General features: G+C 36.7%; 2 protein-coding genes across 4 annotated transcripts in view; one reads left to right on the plus strand and one right to left on the minus strand.

Moving 5' to 3' along the window:
• The window catches only part of RASGRP1 (RAS guanyl releasing protein 1), a 75,697-nt gene extending 64,444 nt beyond the window's left edge, over nt 1-11,253 (plus strand). For 2 of the 3 annotated variants that reach the window (XM_002753558.6, XM_035259884.3), the window contains 3 exons: nt 353-505; nt 4,681-5,066; nt 8,690-11,253. In XM_002753558.6, the coding sequence (XP_002753604.1) occupies nt 353-505; nt 4,681-5,066; nt 8,690-8,824 (674 nt within the window). In that variant the 3' untranslated portion in view covers nt 8,825-11,253. The remainder of the gene's footprint in view (nt 1-352; nt 506-4,680; nt 5,067-8,689) is intronic. The other variant, XM_035259883.3, reaches the window with a different exon arrangement.
• Nucleotides 11,254-11,544: 291 nt separating this feature from the next.
• FAM98B (family with sequence similarity 98 member B) overlaps nt 11,545-26,005 on the minus strand; it is a 28,901-nt gene continuing 14,440 nt past the window's right edge. Inside the window, exons 4-8 of the mRNA XM_035259885.3 lie at nt 24,653-24,831; nt 22,425-22,505; nt 21,704-21,820; nt 17,508-17,675; nt 11,545-15,065 (exon numbers count right to left, since the gene is read on the minus strand). Coding sequence (XP_035115776.1) covers nt 14,676-15,065; nt 17,508-17,675; nt 21,704-21,820; nt 22,425-22,505; nt 24,653-24,831 — 935 coding nt within the window. The 3' untranslated portion in view covers nt 11,545-14,675. The remainder of the gene's footprint in view (nt 15,066-17,507; nt 17,676-21,703; nt 21,821-22,424; nt 22,506-24,652; nt 24,832-26,005) is intronic.

The raw sequence follows: 26,005 nt of genomic DNA on the forward strand, positions 1-26,005 counted from the left end.
AGAGACCTTTTATTGCAAGGAAGAAAACAAGACCTAACAGCCAATCATATCTGGAGGGTTTCACTAGAGTAGGCAGAATGTGTGGGATACCAGGACACCATGTCTTCCCTCCAGGACATCAGGATGCTCCTTCTGATGCTGAGACTCGCCGATAAGGGCTACATCAGGAGTGTGAGCTCTGGGCTACACCAAGTGAGAAGAATGCTAGGTTCATTAGGAATGTTAAGTGTCTTAGCTCCAGAAGATAGAACAGACATGTGTCACAAGAGAGTACTGCATGAATATGGTTGTAAGACACACTGGGAAAGAGAGAAAGTGAAAGATTCCTTGACCCAGGATGTCTTATCCACAGACTGCGGGATGAACTGCCACAAACAGTGCAAAGATCTGGTTGTGTTTGAGTGCAAGAAGCGAGCCAAGAACCCAGTAGCTCCCACAGAGAACACTACCTCTGTGGGGCCCATGTCCAACTTTTGTTCACTGGGAGCCAAAGATCTGCTCCATGGTAAGTAGGCACTGGGAACGTTCATCTTGGAAAGTGAAGTAGGAAGGGAAAAGTTTTAGAGGAGGAAAGATGACTTCACGACTCCGTGTTTGAGTTTCAATTTAACCTGAACAGCTAGGCCAGGGCTGAACCCTCCCACAGCTTTGGATTTTAGCTCCATGCCTATGTCATAGACTTAGGAAGGTTTGAGAATACAGAGTCCAGTTAGGCATTAAAACCAGCAGGTACTTATTGAGCACCTACACCAAGCACAGATGCTGACTTCAGGCCAAAATAGTGCCTCAAGTTAACACTGAAGTATCCCCACCCCATCCCCGGCTCCAAACCCAGAACAGTGATAGGGAGAATATGTATGTACATGGGTATGTATGTGTGTGTATATAATGTAAATTAACATACATAGTATGTAAATAATATTAAAAGGCATAGTGCATTCAAAAACAAAGACAAAAATCTCACAGGTCAGATATGTACTAGAAGAAACACATTGCAAACAGTAGAAAAAGCTACTGGTCTGCTTGGCTGCATGTTTAGGAAGCAGGTAGAGGCAGCTGCGAATTAGATTTCTGCATAGTAACCGAGACCACGGTGGTCTATGCAGGAAAGCTGACCAGAACCAGACTTACTGCTTAAAATTGAGAAGGAAGGCTAAAAAACAAAACAAACAAAAAAAACAACTGTGACTATCACTTAGCAGCAAGAAGCAGACTTAGCTATAGGCAGTCTTCTACTAGCTGAGTGACTGTGATATCCCCAATTTTTCTCCAGGAGAGAAGCCCCAAGCCATTAATTTAAGACAAGGTCCTTGTCTGGGGGACCCTGTGGGGCGAGGTGGGAGGTATTTGTCAAAATTCTAGAAACAGAGGGCTAAATGTAGAAAGGAAGAGGGAGAGCAAAACTCCTACCCAAGGGGAGCTTGCAGATTAAAATTCCAAATCATACAAAGAAAATCCTAGGACTAAGCCAAAACATTCAACATTCAAAAAATAAACTAGCAAATTCACTTATATTAAAATGCAAACAGCAATACAATAAGGAAGTGATTTTAAACTAAATATGTTTGGGATGCCCCAGGTCTAAAGAGCAAAGAAGCAAAATAGACTACCTGTCTTCACGGAGTAGTTCTAGGTCGGGGGAAAGATAATACACAACTATACAGCAGTTTAGAAACAATGCAAGAATATATGCTATGAGCCAAGCAGGTTGCAGAGACACCAAATGATGGGAGGACATAGCAGAGAGATCACTCTGCTGGGGCTGTTGGGATGTTATGGAGAAGGTGGAATTTCAGTTAAGTCTTGAAGGAAGGGTAGAATTCAGTTAAGGGAGGAGGCGGAGTACATTTCAGATAGGATGTATGGTTGGAGCAAAAGGCAAAGGGTAGAACAGCTTTAGGACTGTTGAGATAGGGGGAAAAATGTGTTACGGCAGAAATGAAGGTTTAGGTAAGAGACAAGTATAAAAAGACACTGTACAGAGTCTTAAATGACAGGTATCTTTGTATATGATAAAATGAGCTATTTAAAAAAGAATGACATGAAGGGTTTGTTGGGGAGGGTTGGGGACACAAGACTTCATAGTGCTATACTAGGCCCTGCTCTCTGAGCCGGCTGGTTAGCCAGCATGTCAAAATACTGATCACCTTGACTAACTAAAGAACCTACAGGTCTTGGGCAAAAATCCTATGCTTATTAGGTTAGTGCCAGTTTTATATAAGAAGCCATGTGACTTCTAATTAGAACCCAAAAGGGAAGTAATAAATGAGTTTATTTATATAAAGCACTTAAAATCAGGCCTAACACATGTACCATATGTAAATATCATTACTCTTTTGAAATAAGCTCCCCAAAATGGTAAGGCCTCTATAGTGACAACAGATGCCTAAGAAAACTTTAACTCCATATAGTTATATTCTGCATTTAAAGCACTTCTGATGTTCATTGGTAAATATCAATATGCATTTATTGATCAATTAGATCAAAGCTTAAGTGCTTACTTCCATGTAAGAAATGCATATTCTAGTTTATCACATAAGCCAAGTACAAATTTTCTGCTGTGTTCCTAAATCCTTCCTCATACTATCTATCTAAACACAGGCTGACTTGAAACTTTTGGAATGTTTTGTACTTAGGGGGGAAATCCTCTTATAGTCTTTTCTAAGAAGGAAGATGCTAATCAACTAAGGATTTGATGTTCAACTTTTAATAGAAATCACAAGCACTGTTGTGAAAAATAGGCCTGTACCCTATATTTCATCATGAACTCTGTATTTTCAGAATTACACATAATGTTAGGGCACAATTCTGTCACATAAAACGCAGATTTTCAAGTGGAAAAGGTAGCAGAGAGCAGCCTGAATCTCAAGCCTCAAAAGGGAATCCCTGAAGGGTGTGCTGTTAAGAGACTTCTCCTCTCCAGGCCATCTCTCCTCTTTCTCCAACCCCTGCCCCACACTGGTAAGACAAGCAGTTTTCAGGAAGTAGACCAGTAGGTAGGATAAACACACATGTATCACGGGCAACAAAATGAAAATTACTATATTACTATAAAGTTGCTAAAAGTCAAGGTCTATTTGACTTTCATCTTTTAGAAAATTACTATATTAAGTTGCTAGAAGTCAAGATCTATTTCTGCGTAGGCAGAAATGACGATTGGGTATCATCCATTCTAATTGCTTCCATCTCAATATGATTTGGGATGGTATCTGCTTATCAAATCAAAATTTGCAGTGATTTAGCCCATTATTATCTTTCTCAATTTCATCAACTTTCACTTTCTTGAAACTTATACCTCTCCTGATTTCTATACCACTGTGGTCTCTCAGACTCTTCCTGCAATGTTAAGGGCTTTCTCTTGCTTTTTGTCCTTATTTGCTTTCTGCCTTTTGCTCCCCAAAGTATATGGTGCCCATGTTCCCTGTATGTCTAGGAATTCAACCTAAATCATAGGAGGGATTATATTCATAATTTGGCAATTTAGGTTGGTAAAAGAATATATAACCATATTACAGAAAAGTTGGAAAATGGAGATATAAAAAATCACCCATAATACTCCTCCAAAAAAGACAGTGTAATTATTTTGGGGTGACCATAACAATTTAAATATTTGAGCATTTAAATAACCATGAAATTACAATTTTGAGCTTTCTTGGATAAATATTAAATGTTAATTTAAATTATGTTCTCTTCGGCAAGAATTAAGCTAGGATCTTTGTAAAATTTCTAGTTTTACAACTGGTCAATTCTGGTCAAATACTAATTAGAAAACTTTTTGTTTTTTAAAGCCATCTTGACTATACTAATCCAATGTCTTCAAAGTCAGACTATCCAATGTTTTAAACACTGCTGAGTCTTTCCAAAAAGTAAACTTAGATGATTTGCAGTTTATCTTAAAGCCTCTCTGTCACCCATCTTAAATACATCTGCTCTTACTCTACTTTTCCAGGAAGTTACTCCTTATGGTTAAAATTATTGGCCAGGTCCTGGGTAGTGGGTGGATCTTAGATGAAGAAGAAAACCAGAATAACTTACCTTTTTCCTATCAGTATCAAACAAGGGCAATTCATTTTAATGCACATTTCTTTCTAATGGTTAAGCTGTGCCCACTGTACAAATGGGTCCCCAGAGAGTTCTTATCATTTGCTAGAGGGTGTCTGTATCAGGACTGAGACATGAATGCTGAGAGCTCCCAATTTTCAGGGTCTAAAAAAGTATTTATGGAGCATTTCTGTCTATATATTATTCTTGTTCTCTTTAATTTATGAAACTATGGCACTGAGGCAGAGGCTTCAACTTACCTCCAAAAACAGAAACCCTCTAGGCAATCTTTGTGCAAACAGAAGAAGCTCTTTCTCAGGGTGGATATAGCTTGACACCAGTGGCCATGCCGGCCAGCAAAGTCCCCGATTTCAGCCCTCATTTACCACCTAAACTGAGTGCCTGAAAATGGGTCCTCTTTGAACATATGGAACTCCTGTAACAATAAGAAAGAGGCAGAAGAATTGCCTGAATCTAGGAGGCGGGGGTTGCGGTGAGCCGAGATCGTGCCATTGCACTCCAGCCTGGGTAACAGGAGCGAAACTGTCTCAAAAAAAAAAAAAAAGGTCTCATTGAAACTAATGGATCAGTCTTGAGTCTCTGCTTTCCTAAGCTAGAATGTCCTGTATTTTCCTACAGCACCTGAGGAAGGACCTTTTACATTCCCTAATGGGGAGGCTGTGGAACACAGCGAGGAGAGTAAGGATCGGACCATCATGCTGATGGGAGTGTCCTCACAGAAGATTTCTCTTCGGCTGAAGAGGACTGTTGCCCACAAGGCCACCCAAACCGAATCACAGCCTTGGATTGGCAGTGAGGGCTCTTCAGGTCCCTTTGTGCTGTCTTCCCCAAGGAAGACAGCCCAGGATACTCTTTATGTGCTTCCCAGTCCCACCTCTCCATGTCCTAGCCCAGTCTTGGTCAGAAAGCGGGCTTTTGTCAAGTGGGAGAATAAAGACTCCCTCATAAAATCAAAGGAGGAGCTCCGTCACCTCAGACTGCCTACCTACCAAGAGCTGGAACAGGTACCTTCCTTATCATTTTCCTTTTTTTCAGACTATCTTAGAGAAGTGGAGCCAAACCAGGAAAGAGCATGTGAACTCAAGATTCTGAAGATTCAGATCAGGCTGACGACTCCAAGCAGTCTTAAAAAAAGGGGGTGGGGGTGGGGGTGGGTGGAGAAACAGAGGGAGGGAAGGAAGAAAGGATGGATTGATTCCAGCTTTCTCACAGCCCAGGGGGAGCCTTGGTTTATATTACACAAGTAGCACAGGCTTTACAGGGCTCCCTGTCACAACATAGGTGGCATTTCAGAGTGCTGTTGCCAGTGCCCAAAGCACTGTTTACTAGGCTTATGGAGAAAAACCACAGTATCTGCTGGTCAGCTTTACTGTTCTACCACTCCTTTTCTAGATGGAACTAAAATGAACGTGCCTAAATCCTCCTTCCCTAGAAGTCTCTTTAACATGTTCATCAGGGTTATGGTTTGGGATCATGGTTACCTAAGCATCTTCCTAAGAGAAGTTAGTGAGTTTAGTTCTACAGCAACAACAAGAGTGTATTGTGGCTCACCAGAGAAAACACCTACTTCCTAATATAAATGAGGACAATCTTTTCTGACACATCAGGAAATGTGCTGATCTTTTATACATATTAGAACAGTGAAAGTGACAGTAGCAGCAAATGCATGGCTGAATATAATACAGAGCAATATAATCTATAAAATGTTTACAATTATGACAACAGGAGCTGCTTTTTAATGTTAGGTTCACAATATCCTAATTATCAGGTATCTAATAGAGACAATGGAAAAGACAATAAAGTTTACCAAGAAAAGGAGAACAAGAGTTTGGAAACATGATGACAAGCTTTGAGAGAAGGGAACAATGACATTAAAAATAGGAAAAAGTAGGGCTGGGCGTAGTGGCTCACGCCTGTAATCCCAGCAATTTGGAAGGCAGAGGTGAGCAATCACTTGAGGTTAGGAGTTTGGGACCAGCCTGGCCTCGACATGGTGAAACCCTGTCTCTACTAAAAATACAAAAATTAGCCAGGCATAATGGCAGGTGCCTGTAATCCCAGCTACTCATGAGGCTGAGGCAGGAGAATCACTTGAACCCAGGAGGTGGAGGCTGCAGTGAGCCAATATGGAGCCACGGCACTCCAGCCTGGGCAACAGAGTGAGACCCCATCTTAAAAAAGAAAAGAAAAAAAAGGAAAGTAGGAAATGGGAACAGTAGAAGGAAGGAGAGCCAACAGGCAACTGTCGAGATACCAATTCTGTAGGTTCAATCACTGATACACTTCTTTTTGTTTAGAGGACACAACTCACAGGGCTGTCTCAAGAGGTTACCTTTAATTGGTAGTAACCTGTAAATGGTAAGAAACTCTGTCCTACGACAGTCGTTTCCTTTTTCTTTTTGTGAGACAGAGTTTCACTCTTGTTGCTCAGGCTGGAGTGCAATGGCACAATCTTGGCTCACCACAACCTCTGCTTCCCAGGTTCAAGCAATTCTCCTCCTTCAGCCTCTCGAGTAGCTGAAATTACAGGCATGTACCACCATGCCTGGCTAATTTTGCATTTTTAGTAGAGACGGGGTTTCTCCATATTGGTCAGGCTGGTCTCAAACTCCTGTCCTCAGGCGATCTGCCCACCTCGGCCTTCCAAAGCCCTGGGATTACAGACGTGAGCCACCATGCTGAGCCCTACTATCCTATGACAGTAGTTTCTTACCAATTATAGGTAACTAAGCCATTTTAAAGACAGGAAAGCAAGGATACATTAATATCAATCAACATTATCATTCACTTTATTAGAGGAGGAGGAATGCCTTTCTGGCTTTTCCCAAAAACATCAAGGTTTGCACTGTGTTTCTGGAAGCCTGTCAGTGCAAACACAAAACCAGTAACCAGCTAATAGAATTCCTTATATATTTCTACTTTCTGCAGAGTGAAAAACTGTCCACAAGGGTTTCAGGATTCCCTGCATTGTCCTCAATGCTGTACCCTCCCTGTCAGACCCCAGAAATTGGATTAAAGAAATATTTGAAGAAACAAATTAGATAATGGATGTGAAACTCTTGATTTGGTGCTTGGAACAAAGAACATAATATTAAGACAATCTTATGGAAAAAGAACAGATTTTTCTGGATGAATGGTACTCTGCCTGCTCAGAGTTATTGTTAAGATGTGTTACAAAAACCAAGTCAATCAGAAGGTAGCAAAACATAGGTTACACAAACCCCTTCCTCTTTAGGGATAGAAACTGCCAAATACGACCTTTAAAAACCAAGAAAGAAATGTCAAAAAATGAACTCAATAGAAAGAACTTTGGTCTTGGAGGCAAAGATTTGTGTTTTCAGTCCCAAATGTTTCTTACACCAGCTGTTAAATTCTACAGTCTATTTGGTCCTTGTGAAATACAAGGCTGGGATTCCATGTTCTGTAAGGTTTGCCTCAATGACATTTTACATGCCAATGAAAAGGAACAATGTGGTTGGCAACAATGCTTTGAGAGGTGGCTTGTAGAAAGATTAGAATTCCTACTCAGCAATATCAGAGCCAGTAAACCCTTTTTGCCCACTGCCTCTCCTTACTTTTTAGGCAGTGGGCAAAGCTCCAGAATTCACTGTGTGCATTTTAGAGGAAAATTATGTGTCCCACTTTCCCATTAAGTATAATCCTTACAATGACTAGTCTGTGTAATTCAACAGTCCTATCCGTAACAACTAGCCAAATTAAATCAGTATTTATAATAATACATAATATTAATAAGTATTAACGTTACATATTAAGTATAATGCACCTCTGAACCAACATAGGACAAAAGAATAAGCAAATAAAAGCTTTTAAGGTTTAGATAAACAGAGTTCAACTCTGCAGTTTTATACTATATGGCAACGTTTTCTTCTATAAGATTGAGGTATATCACCTATTTTCAGGGTGTTTGTGAAGGTTAAGGCATTCCATTATCATATAACACAGCACATGCACATAGCAAGTGCTCAGTATTGTATGGCAGCTAATACAGTTATCTAGATAATTCAGACTGAGAAACAACCCAGTGTATCCCAAATTACACAGACATTGTCTGTATATAGTATTCTCTAGGAGTCATCACTACAGTATAAGATAATATAAGAACACCGACTCAAAATTAGAAGACTGGAAATCAGCTGTTGGCTGTATGAGGATACCACTGCAAATTAGATCACTAAATCTCAATTTAGGGGTGGGGTAAAATTCTTAGCTTAAATTAACTATGATACTGCACATTAAAGAATTCTCAGTTATGCTTTCATGGCTCAGACCTGACCAGAGACTCTGTTTATGCCAAGTTGAGATCTCCTGAGAGAAAACATCCAAAGGTTTTATTATTATCCACTGATTGTTCCAAAATGGTTATTCTGCCCACTAACCACTCACAAACTTTGATAGGATAACAAAGACTAACTGCTGCTTACAAATGCTTGTTTGATATTTAACTTGCTATTTTCTATTCAGGGCAAAATAACTATCTTGAAAATAATTTTTAATTCTCAGCCACAGTGAATAGGAGATGCCAATCAAAAGTAGCACTCTCCATTCGTAACTGATTTGCTATTCATTGCTGCTTTATTAACATTACCTCCTTCTCCTTTCCCTTTAGGAAATAAATAATCTGAAAGCAGATAATGATGCCCTAAAGATCCAGCTGAAATATGCACAGAAGAAAATAGAATCCCTCCAGCTTCAAAAAAGCAATCATGTCTTAGCTCAAATGGAGCAGGGTGACTGTTCTTAGCCCAGAAACTCAAGGAGCACAATCTGTAGATGAGTATATAGTGGAGATCTCATTTCCAAAACTGACTGTAACACACAAACCTGAGGAACTTCAGACTGACCAGCTTTAAAACAGTACTTTAAAAGGAAAAGCCTCTGTTTATTTACCTAAAAGAATCCTAATGTGCAGCATTGTTTTCTCCTTCAGTCAGTTGACTCAAAGGGGAAAAACTAAAGAATGCAAAACTTTTGCTATTCATACTGCTGTTTATCAAAAGTATGTGATCTAAAACATGACTATAGTTTTCTGACAAGGGGGCGTCTCAGTGGCCTGCCTGGCTGATTCTTCCTTAAAACTAAAATCTCTAGAAAATGTATTTGCTTCCTACCTTCTGTTTTCTGTCAACAGACTTATTTTGTTTTAGCCAAAGTTTGCTTATAATAGAAAACTACCCATATCCCAAGAGTAGATTTCCTCTATATCCCAGCATACTTTGTAAACCCGGCCCCTTCTTCACTACCTCAGATCTAATCAATTAGCCTATGTCCCCTCCTTCCTCACTACACTCATACACATGAACATATCTACCTAGAAGCAGATTTCTACTGATACAGCCACAACATTTTAGAGGCCTATTAAACAAGACATCATCCAACTGCAGGTCAACTCATAGTTGTAGCCTTACAACTTACAGTCGTCATAAAATAAGTAGTCAAATTAGGTACCTGAAAACAGCCATTACCATCTCATACTACTGGTTAATTAAAATAAACATGATGCAAACATGTTTGTCCTTATATATTATACAGTGGATAGAATTAGGAATTGATGGCTTTAAAAGTAAAAAAAGTCTATGAAGAGTCTAACTCTTCATGTTCCATCTTCTGAAGTAAACTATTTTGAAAGTCCTCTTTTTGAACTGAATTTGTGTTTAACTGTCTTCACTATTACTACCGTTTAGAAATAAGCTAATTGGATCAGTGGCTTAAATAATAGCTGACTGTGTGTACATATGTATATAATATGTATATACAATATCAGGCATGTATGTGGCTTGGAATTTTGTTTCCTCCATAAAATGTGGAAGTGAATTAAACAAGTTTTAGTCGTTTATACAAAGTCACAAATATAAAGTTGAGTTTGTCACAAGATTAGACTGCTCACAAGGTAAAACCGTATTGTTTGGCAAAATCACAATCCTGTGAGTTTTCTATTATGAAGGTTAATAATAAATGGGCTCATTTAGTTGCTTGGGCAACTATTCACAAATTCCTTTGTCAGCCTCTTTTTAGTTCTCTTAAAAAAAAAATCATACGATCGTTTTCCTTTTTCAGGGTACTTGGCTTCCATGCCTGAAAAGTCTGGTACCAGACTGACTTGAAATTCATAAACAAGCTGTCTAGTTGCCAAGAATATAATGTTAACAAGTAAGAGTTCCAAGTCTAAAGCCAAGAGCACCAAGTCTTCATAGGAATATAAAGTATGTACACAGCATTGCTTACCTGGAGGATTCAGATCATCTAAGAATTCTCTTTGATGAAAGACCAGTTCCCATTTGCGTTCCTCCTTGCACTGAGTTTTAGTGACATAGAACTAGGTTGTAGTTAGTATTTCATTATACTATAAAGAAACATTTTACACATATTTGCCCTTTTCTAAATCTAAATTCAGAAATACCCCAAGCAGGCCTGCTTAGGCCCACAAACTGGCATGTAAACTTACAGTAGCACTTTGTTACTTGCTTTTTATAGGACAAACGTGAGTTAGGACAAACTCTAAAATTCATATTCTTCACTATTATTCTTTTCCTTTGATAGAGACCAAAGATGGAATACTTCAATTTTTTAAAACAGTCACAGAACACATTTTTTTTTCATTCTTCCTACTTTCCATCCAAAATAAAGATTCCCCACTGAGTTTTTATATAAATAACCTATAATCTATAGGGATTCAAAAGGTTTACAGTCCCTTTAGTCAAATTAGCAATGGCTAAACAGTATCAAGTACTGCAGAATTTACCACTGAAATGGACAAGAGGAAACAGTTTCATCACAGGTTTTTACAGTCCAGCAAGGGCCAAAGAGGTGTAGTATACAAGTTAATAGTATTTGTGTTGAGCAACATGGGGCTAGCGGGATCTACAGAAATAATCTGAAAAAAAGGTTTTGGTTTCTCAAGCCTAGTACAAATTTTTGCTTCTCACACTGACTTTAGTTTGGCCAGGTATTTATCTGCCAAAACAAGGACAAATCTTGTTTTATTAACAGCAGGGTCACTTCTCGTTTTCTTTGCTGACTCACCTTTTACTGACCAGTTGTGAATTTCTGTCTAAAAATGTATAATACAGAACTGCAAGAAAAAAAATGTACATATTGTAAAGTTTTTTCATACCTAATGTAAGTTTTCTTTGTGTAATATTTATATGATAAAAGACATTAGGATCCCTACAACATAAATGTCTTGTGCTTCTTCTATTTAGTGACTATGTAAACACTTTACTGAATTTTTACTATAATCCACAGCTAAGACCATTCCCCTATTCTGTTAATCAAATTGAGTTTTCCTGGAAGGAAAGGCAAAGTAGCTATTCAGTTTGAATTTTTCTAAATCTTTTTACAACACGAAGAAGTAATAGTATAGGAATATTCAACCTCTTTCCATCTTATTCATAACTTACAGTGGTCACTAAATATTAAGTCTATAAATACTTAACATTAAAGGAGACAGAATTGAGGTTGTCATTTCTCTGTGGCTTTTAATTCCACTGTTCCATCTAAGCAAACTAGCAAATAAAGAAGAGAAACTTTGAAGCTATGGATAAAACTAGTAACGATAGTTCATACAGGTGACAGACCCCCCCCCAGAGGAATTTATTTGTGGTCATGATTATTTAGAGTGATCAGAGATAGCCACAATTTTCCCTTAATCCCCAGTTAAATTTTTGTTTAACCAAACCAATGAAGAGAGAGGAAAAAATCCAGTCACTCAGATTCCCCTGTGGAATGCATTCTAGAACATTTAGATGCCAGTGTATTTATCATTTGGACAGTTCATAATACTTCATACAAAGTAATGAAGTCATATAGACAACCTGGTCCCGAAGGAGAGATTAAACTGCCTGCTCACCTCCCCCAATTTTCATCCCCCAATTTCTCTAACCTGTGGCTCCTTCCAAGCTATAGATAGTATCACTGCTCAGGACATTTTTCTGGTCACAAACTTTTTTTTAGATTGTCGTGCCTCCTTTTGTCACAAATACAGGTAGTAAGATGTTTTTTATTTAAAATGTTTTCCCTTTTCTGTTTAATGAGGCAGTTTCCCTGATCTGCAAAACAAAAGTAAGTTAGTTTAGAAAAACACTTGTTTCCCTTTTGATGCGTGCTTATGAGTAACAGTGTGGTGATTATGAATAGACAGAATACATGCTCTTTATACGGTCCAGAGGAAAGGTCAGTGACAACTTTAATCCAGAAACTCCCAGTAAGATCATGTCTATACGTGCTAGTAGGTACTAAGCTGGACAAAGAAGAAAAAAGGGAAGGACAATGATGTAGTAAAAAATGAAACTGAGAACCAGGCAAAAAAAAGAATGAAAGTGTTAGATTTTAGGAAGCAGAAGAGTGCCGTTCATCACACTCCATGTTGTACTGCACTCAATTTATAAAACATTTTCACACTATGGCCTTTCACATTAGGCCCCAAATCCCCTTCCTGCTATTCTAGATACTGCTCAGCAAACTGTTCTACAAAAGAAATTTTTACTGAACAAATATTATCATGAAAATCCCACCTTACAGGAAAAAGTGAAATCTTAGGTTCTACATGATTCAGCTTTTCATTCAATTAAGGTTTATAGGAATGTGTACCTAGGAGTGGTTTCAGCTCCAACATATTTCCAGGAGCAAGTGCTAAACTTTGATAAGATATAAGTGACTGTAGTGAATAGCTCAAGCAGCACTCCTATGAAGGTACAAAGAAATCTTATTGAAAACCTTATGAAACTGATAAACTATTGTTTCTGTCATAGTTACCATAAACCTTTAGTGGCAAAAAAGTTGAAGTAGTTGTAAATCTACTTTATCAGAAACTAACGTTAGGGAAAAAAAAAAAAGCAGAAATGTAAAGGTTTTAAATGCAGATTTTTAAATGAGTAACTCTAGAAATATTTTACTCAAATAATTTTTTGCTTATATAGTTTTTAAAAATTATTTTTCAGAGTTCATAGCTACTGATAAAGGTATTTTTTTAATTATGGGAAACCTTTTAGCTATCACAAATGAAATTAAGTCTTTTCATTAAACATAAACACAAAAAATAAATTTACAAATAACTAAAAAACTATATTTTCCTACCTTGAACACATTTCTTCAAAGGGTTAGCTTGAAAAATACATGTCTAAGATTACAGAATATTCAATATTTACTTTTAAGCTTTTAACATTATTTTAGATTTTACCACAGAGATTACCAAAACAACAACAACAAAAAAACCCTGCTAAATATGTAATACCACTTGTCCACTGGTAACAATTCAGCTTTCTCTCAGTTGAGTTGGTTAGATCACAGAGAGTTGTTATTCAGAGGTACTGACCAGAACCTTACAATGAGATACAGATTTTACACTGAGATGGAAAAAATTTATGTGACCAGCTCTTTTTCTTTAACTCTCTACACTAAGAGGAAAATGCATTGCTTGGCCTACATCTTAAAGCATTCAAATTTGGCCCTCTGTAAGTTCTTCACAAATTGCTTTTGTACCTAGGTCTTTATGAAACAACGTTTGAGATGATGGCAAGTGTCTCAATTCCCATCTGACAAATGAGGACAAATCACTCCTTGAGAACTAAGGTCATTTCAACCCACAGCACCCTAACCTAGTGCCATGATTCAAATTCACAACTCTTGCTTGATAGCTAAGACTTTGCTCCAACTAGCAAACCACATATAGCCATTCCCTAACTTTGTGTTTCCCAAATCTAGCTGTGAATCAGAATTACCAATGGTTGCCTTAGCCCTACCCTTGATCTACTGAAGCTGGAAACTACTGCCTTAATCCTGTGTGATACAGGTCAGCCTGCCTTTTAATATTTGGATGTCTAAAGTGAGAATATAAATCATGAAGAGACCAGTTTATCGGACTATTTCTCACACCATCATGTAAAGTTGGTAGGTGTCTTTGCTCTGTTAAAGTATTTCTGACCTCAATCTTTAACTTTGCTTTGTCAGTCAAACAAGATCATGAAGATTTCAAATCCAATTAGACAATAAATATGTACAGTAAAAAGTAAACTTGGGCTTCAATTAATGAAACTTTAACAGAAACATGGCTAGAGAGGAATCTCCTAAGAGAAAAAAATGATTCATAACAACTGCCTACTAAACACAACTGTAAGTGCCTTTCCCTATTTTGTAAAATCGAACGAAAAAACCCACAAAACACATGCACAGCAATACAGGTGAGGCAAAGGTCTATATTCCTTTCCATTACAGGTGGGGTCATTTAAGTCTCAAACCTGAACAAAATACAGGTAACAATCTAAATTCAATCATGACAATAAAATACTTTCCATTTTCCAAGTTTGATGGTAATAAATATTTACAGTTTAAAAAATAATTTTTGTTCTTTTTGTGTTTTTTAAAAAGACACAACATGCTCAAGGGTACACAGAATATGGAAAAAGTCATCACTTCATTTGAGAGATCAACTGGTAGTAAAAAACACTGTTTTTACATATTAACCAATTCAAGAATGGTATCACCAGGAAGTCTAACATGGTGTTTACCTCAAAGATGATATTCAAGTATGTTATTTAGAACACTATGTCTAACGTATCTATAAAGAAGCAAGCACTGCTATCTAGTTTTTGTAGTTTTTAGTATCTTCTATATCCACCTCCACCACCACCACCACCACCACCTCCATATGGATCTCCATAGCCTCTTCCACCATAGCCTCCTCTTCCACCATAGCCCCCTCTTCCACCATAATCTCCCCTGCCTTGGAAACCTCCTCTACCACCTCCACCCCCCCATCCTCCCCCTCCTCCCCCTCCCCCACCCCCTCCCCAACCCCCTCCACCTCCCCAGCCACCTCTTCCTCCCCCCCCACCACCACCACCTCTACCACCACCTCCACCACCACCACCCCAACCACCCCTCCCACCACCGCCTTCTTGTCTCTTTTGCCAAGGGGGCATTTCTGGGGGGGGTGGTTCAATTTCATTTGGCCGGCCTCCCCTGTCAGGCACTCTTCCCATCAGCACCTGTGTGAAGAAACATTTTCTTTTAGTTTCTAATATTTTAAAGGTTAAAGTTTACATAAAAGTTTCAAGTGATATTGTTTCTAGTAAATAGAAGCCAATATTTAAGGACATGAAAGTATCAGACATGATAGTGCAAATTAATATTAAAAATATTAAGTGCGGAAGGTTAAGGAGAAATTTGTTAAAGGATACAAAACCACGGCTAGATAGGAGGAATAAATGCTAGTGTTCTATACCATTGTATGATGACTGTAGTTAATATTTAGCTTCAAATAGCTAGAAGGAGAATAGTGAACATTCCCAACACAAAGAGATGACAAATGTTTGAGATGAGGGATATGCCAATTACCCTGCCTGATAACTATACATTGTACGTATCAAAACATCATTATGTACCTCATAAATATGTATGATTATTGTGTTTCGACTAAAAAAATAATTTTACTTCCTGTTTACCAAGTCTGAAGAAAATGAATTTTTAAAAAAAGAAAATATGAAAAAATATGAAATATATGTGATATATGACAAATTTCTAAGAATGTTATATTATTTTTAAATAATCTGAGAGTATTTCTGAAACATAAAGCCTTAATTTTTTCTCACTTAAATATGTTTAGCAAATTCTGTAACAAATATAGTACTCACTTCACTAATAAATTTTTTTTCAGGAAAACATTTTTTATGTATAAAACAACATACCTTACATTCATTAACTTAATATCCATTTATACAATAACAACACTGGACTTTCTATTGCCATTGATTTGGTAATTGATTATCCAATAAAAGATTATATTCCTAAGCACATTTCATTTCAAAAATGTATGAAGTATATATGATAACATGGGGCCTGAATGAGGTCAGAGATTGATATAAAAACTGTAATTCCAGGTGTCACTACAAAGAGAGAGAAGGATTCTCAATGAACTACTTCTTTTAAAAAACTTAAGCTCATGTACTTTCAGTGATGATACTACTACCATATTACTATAAGGAAAACAGAGTTGATATAATTCATTTACTATGCTTTACAATCCTTTCAAAAATAAACCAGGGAAGTTAAACTTAGTTTAAGTATCCAACCTTCTGTATAGAAAGTAGTATGGCAGGAGCAGAGGAAAGATAGCGATAAGAAAGGTGTCATCTGCTCACCACAGAAAAGGGGAAGCCAATAGCTTCCTGCTAGTGTCTTCGGGAAAGAAAATAAAACAACTGCCTCAACCAAAATAACCAATGAATTATACCTCCGTTGATCCTCTAGTCAAAACCAAGTTTAGGAATTTATGGCACAAATGAAAGATAGACAGTACAGTATCCTCAATGTGAGACAAGGTTCTAAGTATGCAACGTTCTTTCAAAGATGGCAATGATGTCCTAATTACCAAATCCAAAAAACAGCTTTCCTGGTTCTTATTCTCACTGGTTTCTCTACTAAACATGATATGTTGGTGGGCATATGGAGATGCCAGAACTGATCATAAGACTACCCTCAAATAATGGGACCATAAATTATAAACCCAGAAGAGATGGCCAATGTTAATTATATATATAAAACTCTTGATCCAGCAAGACTAAATTATAACCCAATACAAGATATTAGGTAATAGATTTAAAGAGAGAACACTTTCAGAAGACAGAGTTGAGCCACAGTGGAGCAAAGAGGCAAACACTGGTGATGCCTAACTTAGCAATAATTTGCAAAATGACTTTAAAAACAACCATCTCTCTAAAAAGGTATCTTATCTCAAGCTACATTAAGTGAGAAGCAATGCTTTAAAATCATCCAAATCCCTTACTTCTGAATTTTTGCTATTTTTCTAAAAAGTTTCCCATGGAGTGATCTACCTAAATGAAGAGGACATACCAGTTAACCTGACATAAACATTCCAAATTAGTTTGTTGTTGTAACTGCTGTTGTCAAAAATTCAGAGTCCTTGAACTTAAGACTGTCAGAGAAATGGATGTATACTCTGCATCAGGAAATGGAAGCTCAAAGAGGTTCAGTAACTTGCCCAGGGTCATTTCTGTAAGTAAATAACAGAGCTAGGATGGGAACCCAGATTGGTTTGACTCTAAAGCATAAACTCCTCTTCCCTTTACACCAAGGATCTAAGTAATCTGTCAGTACTTGAAACAATTCCTAAAGATTCTTATTGACAAAACTGTTACTTTTTGGAAAGAAGGAAAAGAATTCTTGCTACAGCTTCAACAAAAGCAATTCTTAATTCCTCTACTTCAGATAATACTTTATTTATGAATACACAAATTTAAGTGAACAAACACACACAGAAATAACATAACTAAGCCTAGACTGAACCCCCTCTGCAACTCTTTTTTTCTAGGCATTTACCAGGACATGAATGAAAAATAGATTAAAATCTGTAAAAACATTAAATTGGATATTATCAATTCCCTCTCCACTGTGCTGAAAGAAACACAAACCTTATTAATGGCACATGCGGTCTTCTCCCGGCTGGCACCACTACTTGTCCTAATGATCTTGGATAGATCTTCACGAGCAGCAAGTAGATGCGCCATTGTAATCGTTGTCTTGGGTGATAAAGCATAACGCTTAGGCTGATAAATTCTTGCTATATCATCTGTTTTTACCTAAATGACCAAAGTTAAAGAAAAAAGGAACAAAAGTAAAGTTTAATGAAAGAGCAGAAACAATCATAATCTTAGGAAAGAAACAGAGATAACATATAACCAAGGAAACAGAAAAGAGCAAAAAACACCCAAATATCTGATAATTTATGAATTATTTAGAACAAATAAAATAGAACAACAGACACTAAAAATATGTAACTACCAGCAACTTACTAAAAAATAACAACAAACAATTCTATTCATATTAACAAAAAATACCTAAAAAATGTTTTTACCAAAACACATACGAGATGTTTAAAAGGGAAACATCAGTAAATCTTGCAAAAACAAAAGGAAAACTTATCTAAATTGTCAGAAATACCAAGTTTCTGTATGGGGACATTAAGTACTACTGTCAGTTGTCCCCAAAATTAACTTAAAATCCTAGAGAAATAGTTTTTGAGAGAAAAAAAAAAGAATCTAAATTTAAATCCAGAAACTCAATATGTAAGAGTAACTAACAGCATTTTGAAAAAGAATCCTACCAAATAGCAATGTGCTATAATATGAAATTATCATCATCTTAACAGTTAACATTTAATGAGCATTTATTAAATATGCCAGGATGCTGTTCACTTATTAGGGCATTATTTCTCTAATCCTCAAAACCTCCTTTTAGAGTGGTTGGTTTTATTACCCCTTTTGCAGATGGGGAAAAAAAAAGGTGAGGCGTAAAAAGTTTATGTGAGTTTCTCCAAAATATAGAGAGAACCCTAACTCTGCCCACTTCCTAACAAAGAATTAACTGATCCCCAAGCACAGGTCCAGTATACGTAACAGTGTGCTATCCTACCTCTATCTAATTAACTAGAACTTGGGGAAAAAAAAAAGATTGATGACATAGTATATTGAGACTCAGGGCCTCAAAAATCTATGAAAGCAACAAATGATAAAGGAGACATCACAGATCAACGAGAAAAGGAAAGGATTATCTTTTAAATGGTACTGAAATGAACTGGTGGCTATCTGTAATAACAACAAAAATATGGCACACCATATAACAAGGGAATGCCAAAGAGAATAAAGAGTTAACTGTTTGAGGTTTAATTTTAAATTTAAAAACAAGTACATTATAAAAATTAAAATGTCTATGCTTCAAAAGATATAAAACAGAATCTAATGACAACTGGGGAAAATATTTTCAATAAATAATTCAACCAGCAAACTTCCGTTATATAGAAAAAGCTCAAACAAAAGGAAAACAGAACTCTACAGGAAAAAAAAAAATGATAAGATATATAAATATAAGTTTAAAAAAAAAAGGAAACTCAAATGACTGATAAGCTTATAAAAAAAGTACAACTTTGCCAATAGTAAGAACAGACAAAACAAGTTAGACTTTTTAAGCATCAAGTTAACAATAAAATTGATAATGCCCTAACTATTAAAGAGCCTAAGGTGGGACAAAATTTCATTTACCTTGCTGGTAGGAGTTTAAATTCATATCAACTTACTGGAAAACATTTGGCCATGGGAAGCAAGAACACTAAGAGACATAATCTTCAACACAGTAAACTTCCTTTAAAGAATCCACCATAAGATTTTACTTTGAAATTTTTATAAAAAATTATACATAGAAACATGCCTGGTATTGTTAATACAGAAAAAAACATGTATAAAATAAGAGAAGTAAATTATTAAATCACTAAATGATAAAACGCAATGCAGCCATAAGGATACCGAAAGATATTTAGTACTGTTACCTGCTGCAACATGAACCCTGAAAACATTATGCTAACTGAAAGAAGCCAGATGTGTAAGCCACATATTGTATGATTCCATTTATATGAAATGTCCAGAATAGGCAAATCCACAGAAACATAGAGTATATTATAGTAATGGTTGCTAAGGCATGGGGGTGGGGAGTATTGAGCATCACTGCTGAGGGGTAAGTATGTCCTTTGGGGATGATGCAAATGTTATGGAATTACATATAGGGTTACACAACACAGTGAAGAGACAAAAAAAAAAAACACTGAATTGTTCACTTTAAAGAGTGGGCCATGGGATCTAGAAAGTAGTGAAGTGGCCAAGGATAGCCATACAAACAGCTGAAACTGCAATAAGTGATACAAGTTTCTGAGAGAAAAAGTACACAGAAAATGAAGAACTCATTAGAAGACCTAATTTTTCAAAGTATGTATTTTTTTAAAAAAGCATTTTATCATATTGCAGAAACGCAATGCAAGAAAAAACAAAATTCCCTAAGAAGCCTCTATGTAGGTCGACTAGCCCTCCAAAGATGTCTACATCCTAATTCCTGGAACTCTTGAATGTTACCTTGTAGATGCAGGTGTGATTGAGTTAAACATCTTGAGATGGAGAGGTTATTCTTATTATCTTTGTGGGCCTAATATAATCATGAGGATCCTCATAAGGGAGAGACAGGAGTGCCAGAGACAGGATAAGGGAATGTGACAATGGAAGCAGAGAGACAGAAAGGCTGGAAGATTCTACTGGGCTACTGGCTCTGAAGAGATAAGATGAAGCCAAGAGCTAAACTATGCAGGTGGCATTTAGGAGCCAGGAAATGCAAGGAAATAGATTCTCCCCTAAAGCATCCAGGAAGAATGCAACCCTGCCAATACCTTCACTTTAGGACTGCCAATCTCCAAATTTGAAGAGAATAAAACTGTATTACCAAAGCTACTAAATTTGTGATAAACTTTCACGGCAGCCATAGGAAACTAATACATCACATGGAAAGAGACACCATGTGAAAGACAAGAAGGTAACAGAAGCAACACAGCAGAGTTAGCCTCAAAAACCCATGTGAGACAGCCATCTTGGATGTTTCAGTACACCCTAGGGACCAGCTGAATAAAGCTACGTAAGTAAGGAGTCCTCATCCCCGGGGCCGCAGACTATTACTGGTCCACTAGGAACTGGGCCAGACAGCAGGAAGTGAGCAGTGGTAAGCGGACACTGCCGCCTGAGCTCCATCTCCTGTCAGATCAATGGTGGTATGGAATTCTCATAGGTGTGTGCGAACCACATTGTGAACTGCGCATGCGAGGGATCTCGGTTGCACACTCCTTAGGAGAAGCTGATGCCTGATGATCTGAGGTGGAACAGTTTCATGCCAAAACCATTCCCCTGCCTCCCCACTCTTTATGGAAAAACTGTCTTCCATGAAACCAGTCTCTGGTGCCAAAAAGGTTGAGGACTGCTGGCATAAATGACCACAACTGATCTAACATGGGGCAGAAGATCTAACTGGGGAAGAAGGACATAATCCAAAATATGTAAAAATAATAATACCTGAAATTCCACATGTAGTCAAGTAGAGTAATAGACACCAGATTTACTCTCCCACCTGAAATAACTAAAAAACTGGGGAATCCATGTGATATGAACCAATAATGGTCAGACACTGGACACCAAGGAACATAGGACAATGATCCCTGAATGACGAGAAGCCCTATAATTGTCTCAGCTTACCGCCTGGAGAGTTTGCAGGGTGGGGAGATGCAGGGTGGGAAGAGTGGGGGTGAGGAGTGATCCCAGACAAGGCAATGGATACAGATTAAAGGCATAAAATGGGTGTGATGGGAGACAGCTCTTTAGAAAGCTATCTGAAGAGATTCTTTTTGCAAATGCCCTCACCTCCCAACCCCCTCTTCAACTGAAACACATTCCACATTCATCCAGCCTTAATATACTTTAAAGACCTGTCGGAATCAGTATTACCTGTACCTATCCCTCCTGCTTTCTTGTTACATTGTTCACTATATCTATCTCATAATCTCATATGATGCCCCTTCTTTTATATTCTGGCAAATGTCAAAATAAATGTCAAATGTGGGGAAGAATTAAGTTATATGCAACAGGCATTTATACAAGACCAGGATCATGTTACAGGACCAGTAGTTGGCCTGGACATGTGGTTGATGAAGTGCAAATGTGGCATGGTTACATAACAGACAAGCACGCCAGAAGAGCTGTTATAGGCTACCACCTACAGGACACATATGGGAAAACAGCCTTACTTTTGCTCTATCAGACCATCCAAACGACTGGACTGTCACGTCTAATCGCTTCATTAACATTCGCCGGCGGCACTCATATTCACAGCAGAGAGCTTCATTGATTCTTTCCAATTGCTCCTAAAAAATACGAAAGCAAAAATAATAAACTTTAGATTCTTTCACTCTGCAGAGAAAAGAAATCTGAAAACTGTGCTAAGTACTTCCTACTGAGTCAAAAGATATTGTACTTACTGGCCATTTTCTGTTCCCATGAAACTTTATGGTAAATGATTTAAATACTAAAGCATAATTGAAAGTACATTTATGATATCCAGAAGACATTAAACATACAAATTAAACTCTACCTATTAATAGAGTATACCTTATCTGTAATCAAACATGAAACATGATAAAGTAAAACATTTACCTGCTAAGCAGTCTGGACCAATAAGCAAAGAAAATACCAGTAAATCATCTTGCTGGCTTTGAGCCTCTGTTCTTTTTAAATCACAATTGTGCTAGAACATTGAGAACTATAAATATTCTCAGCCAGGTATTTTTAAAAGTTAATTAATAATGTAACCGAAGAAATGTTAGGACATAAACTCCAGAATATCAATCCATTTTAATTCTACAAAATAATATATGCATCTACGTATTACAAAATAGATGTTCATTTATAAAATTAAGTCATATTCACTAATTTAATTACAAAAAACTAATAACAAAAAGGGGAATTTACCGCCTGTTCCGAATTTAAATCAATTTTCAGCAGTGGTTTCCCCACATGATTTTTCTGGACTTTTGAGAGAATATCTTTCACCTAAAAGTAAATACAAAAGATGGTGAAAAATGTGTACTCCTAATTTAAAACAATCTTATTTTGGTTTAAAGTATTGCTCAGAACACTACGGAATAAAATATTAAAGTGAAATAATTAAAACATACCATCACACAGAACAATACCACTACATTACAGAATACCTTCTTTCAAAAAGCACATTGTATTCATGCAAACTATAGAACACATTCTTTCCCAGCATAAGAAAGAATGTACACAAACAGCTAAAGTAGTACCTATTAAAAGGTTCTACTATGAGAATCTGTGTCTTAGTGAAATAACTTCGGAGTTTCTACTTAAGATAGCACTTTCTTACTTCCTAGTAAATTTTCAAAAAAGTTACTAAAACCTTTGACCAGCACATTGATTTTTCTCAAATAAATGCTAAGTACATATTCCAGTTGTAAGTATTCTCATTACACTGTTCAGCAAGAAAACATAAGGGACAAGCCATCTCTCTCAATTATAGCCATCACATATATATATTCATTACTTTGCAAAGCCCCTAATTTAAATTACTTAAACATTTTAATTTTGGTAAAGAAGATATTGGGCACTGACATTTCCTTTAGCAGTCATTCAGTAATTTATCCTACTAATGACAGGATTCATTTACCTTCCTAACTGGAGAATCCATCATTAGCTAAAGAAAATATTTACACAACGAAATGAAATATATACAGTTTCTTAGTTTTAAACATAACATGAAAATATTTATTTTTGATAAAAACTGAGTAGAGTAGGAAGACCTTTTACGTGAATCTTTGGCCAAGCCGGCCACGGTAACAACTACCTTATAATCACTATGCCAGTATCTGAACCTAGGCATTATAGCCTGCTTCGAATAGGGAAAAGAGGTATTTGAGAATGTTGTTAATACTAAGTAAAAACCATAAAAGGGAAAATTATGATAAGCTCAGAAATCTATCTCAATTCGAAATAGTCCCAGAAAATTTAGCCAACCCCAGATGAGTCTTCATCCAAAGAAAAACAGAAAAAAAATTCTGGAGTAACTTGTTAACTCTAAGAATGTTTTTGAACTGAGACTCACAGACTTACTCTCTGGTTTGCAAGTTCTACCAAAAAAAAATTTTTTAATATTCCATTTTTATCTTAGTGATACTATAATTCTCTTACATTCATTAAGACAAACCTTATTTTTCATTTCATAAATTATCAATGCAAAAGAGATCTTTACTGAACAAGGATTTACTTTAAGGCACTGTGTCTAAAAATGGAGTTAGGTACTTATTCTTGAAGGTTAGGCAAAAATTTTCTTTTCCTTTAAAATGAATCCTATATTTATTCCATTAGAGGACTACATATTTAACAAATGAAACCCAGGATCTAGGCCAGAATATGGTCTGTGAGGGTAGCATTTTCTCTAATACACGGCTTGACTGGGAACAAGAGTTGTTTAGTAACTGAAAAAAAAATACAGGAGCCATTAGATACACAGTTTGTTGTTGTTTTTAACTAACCCATTGGGGTACTAATTAATTCACTCTTCCATTCATTATATAATGCACTTACTCTGACTAAACATGTATATACCAAAACCGTGCATGCTCACTGCTAAAGAAACCACACTGCAATTCTATTAACATTCATTTTTTAAAAAGTTTAGTTGCCTGTGACTTTGTAGGATAACTCTCTTGACCTCTTTCCTTCCCTTTTCTTTACCTTTCTTTTTTATATTCCCTCCCTCTTTCCTCCCTTTCCTTCCTTTCCTTTCCCTCACTCTGTTCCTTCCCTTCCTTCCCTCTCAGTCTCTCCCTCTCCCTCTCTCTCTCTTCCCTTTCTTTCTCTCTTTCTTTCTTTTCTCTACGATACATCCTTGGTAATGAAAGTCATGATTACATTTGCTAAGTGATTTCTATCATGGCAAACTCTGGCACAGCTAAAGGGCGGTAACTTATTAAGATTTGATTCCTGAATGTTAGCCATTGACCAATTAGGTCACATGCCTATTAAGTCCAAATCCAAAATTTGGTTTACATGAAGATGAACTTTTGAAATAAAATGTATACTATAATTAAAGAGAACAGCTTCATTTTTAATATAGCACTTACATGTTAGCATTCAGTTGAATTTTGGGGAAAATAAAAAAAACAAAACAAACATAATACCTTTGATTCCACTTGGCTTAGCATAGGCGGAATGTCAGAAGTTGTTGACTTGGGTATACCAAGTATATCAAACATAGCTTGAACTTCCTGATAAATTTCACTATTTTTATCTAATTGAGAATTTTTATGTTTCTTGTTCTGTAATATCTGTGAAGCTTGAAGTTCTGTACTTAAAAATACTACAATGAAAAAGAGAAAATAAATGTTAATACATGCACAAGAATCTCTTACGATATTTCACTGAAATTATTTATTCACTTAAAATAAGTATCAATTAATACCAATAAGGCCAACTTACAAAGACCCAAAGAATACCATCAATAGTTGTAGAACACTGCAAACTTTTAAATGAAATTATTTCCCAGTCCATAGCAAGTGTTACATTTTTAAAAAAATGAAATGAGAAAAAACAACTAACTAAAGTTATGTAAGAGACACCCTATTAAACGCATTTACACTGTACTTTAAATGGTTGTTTTCACACTGGAGGAGTCCTAGCAGCTTCTACTGGAGTTCAGCAGGCAAAGATCCAGGCCCCCAATAAAGAGCAGCTTAAATTTCATCTATTTTACCTATAGAGGTTCAGCCTAAGACTTAGTTTGAAACAGATGAATGGGTACAAAAAAAGAGCACTAGAAGGGAAAAACTAAAATGAATTTATTTAATCCTACCAGGAAAAAGAGAAATGGTTTATTTTATTTGCTGTCATTTCACACTAGCTGGTTTCAGTTCCATTTTAATTAACATAGTAAATGATCTAGATTGCTGTTTCAGTAAGTACACGTTTACCAAGGACCTGTTCTGAACTAGGAATGGTGTGAACAATGGGGATGCCAAGTCAAGGAAAATATGATGCCTAGCTTCAAAGAGTATAAAATCCAGTAGCTGAGACCCACCAGCAAATCAACAATTTAAGAACAGGTAAGAATGTGTAAGACACTAATAAATTATCTGTCTCATATGTATAGAGCAGGCTGGTCAGAGAATATATAGCTCTAACTGATCTATAAGCACAAAGAGCAATTTGAGTCAGGATAAACCACTCTAAATATTTACAAGTCCCTTTACTCTCACCAATTCATGTAATCCTTTCAATAGCCATTTTTAAGAAAATTACTCAAAAATCTTATATGGTTATAGTGTTGTTTTAAAGTGACTCTTCACTACAGTAGTTAAGACTTTTGTTTTGGGCTGGGAGTGGTGGCTCACCCCTGTAATCCCAGAACTTTGGGAAGCCGAGGCAGGCAGATCACCTGTGGTCAGGAGTTCGAGACCAGCCTAGCCAACATGGCAAAACCCCAACTCTGCTAAAAGTACAAAAATTAGCCAGGTGTGGTGGCATGTGCCTGTAGT

This window comes from Callithrix jacchus, chromosome 8 (assembly GCF_049354715.1).
Source record: "Callithrix jacchus isolate 240 chromosome 8, calJac240_pri, whole genome shotgun sequence".
In the NCBI taxonomy this organism is placed as follows: Eukaryota; Metazoa; Chordata; class Mammalia; order Primates; family Cebidae; genus Callithrix; species Callithrix jacchus.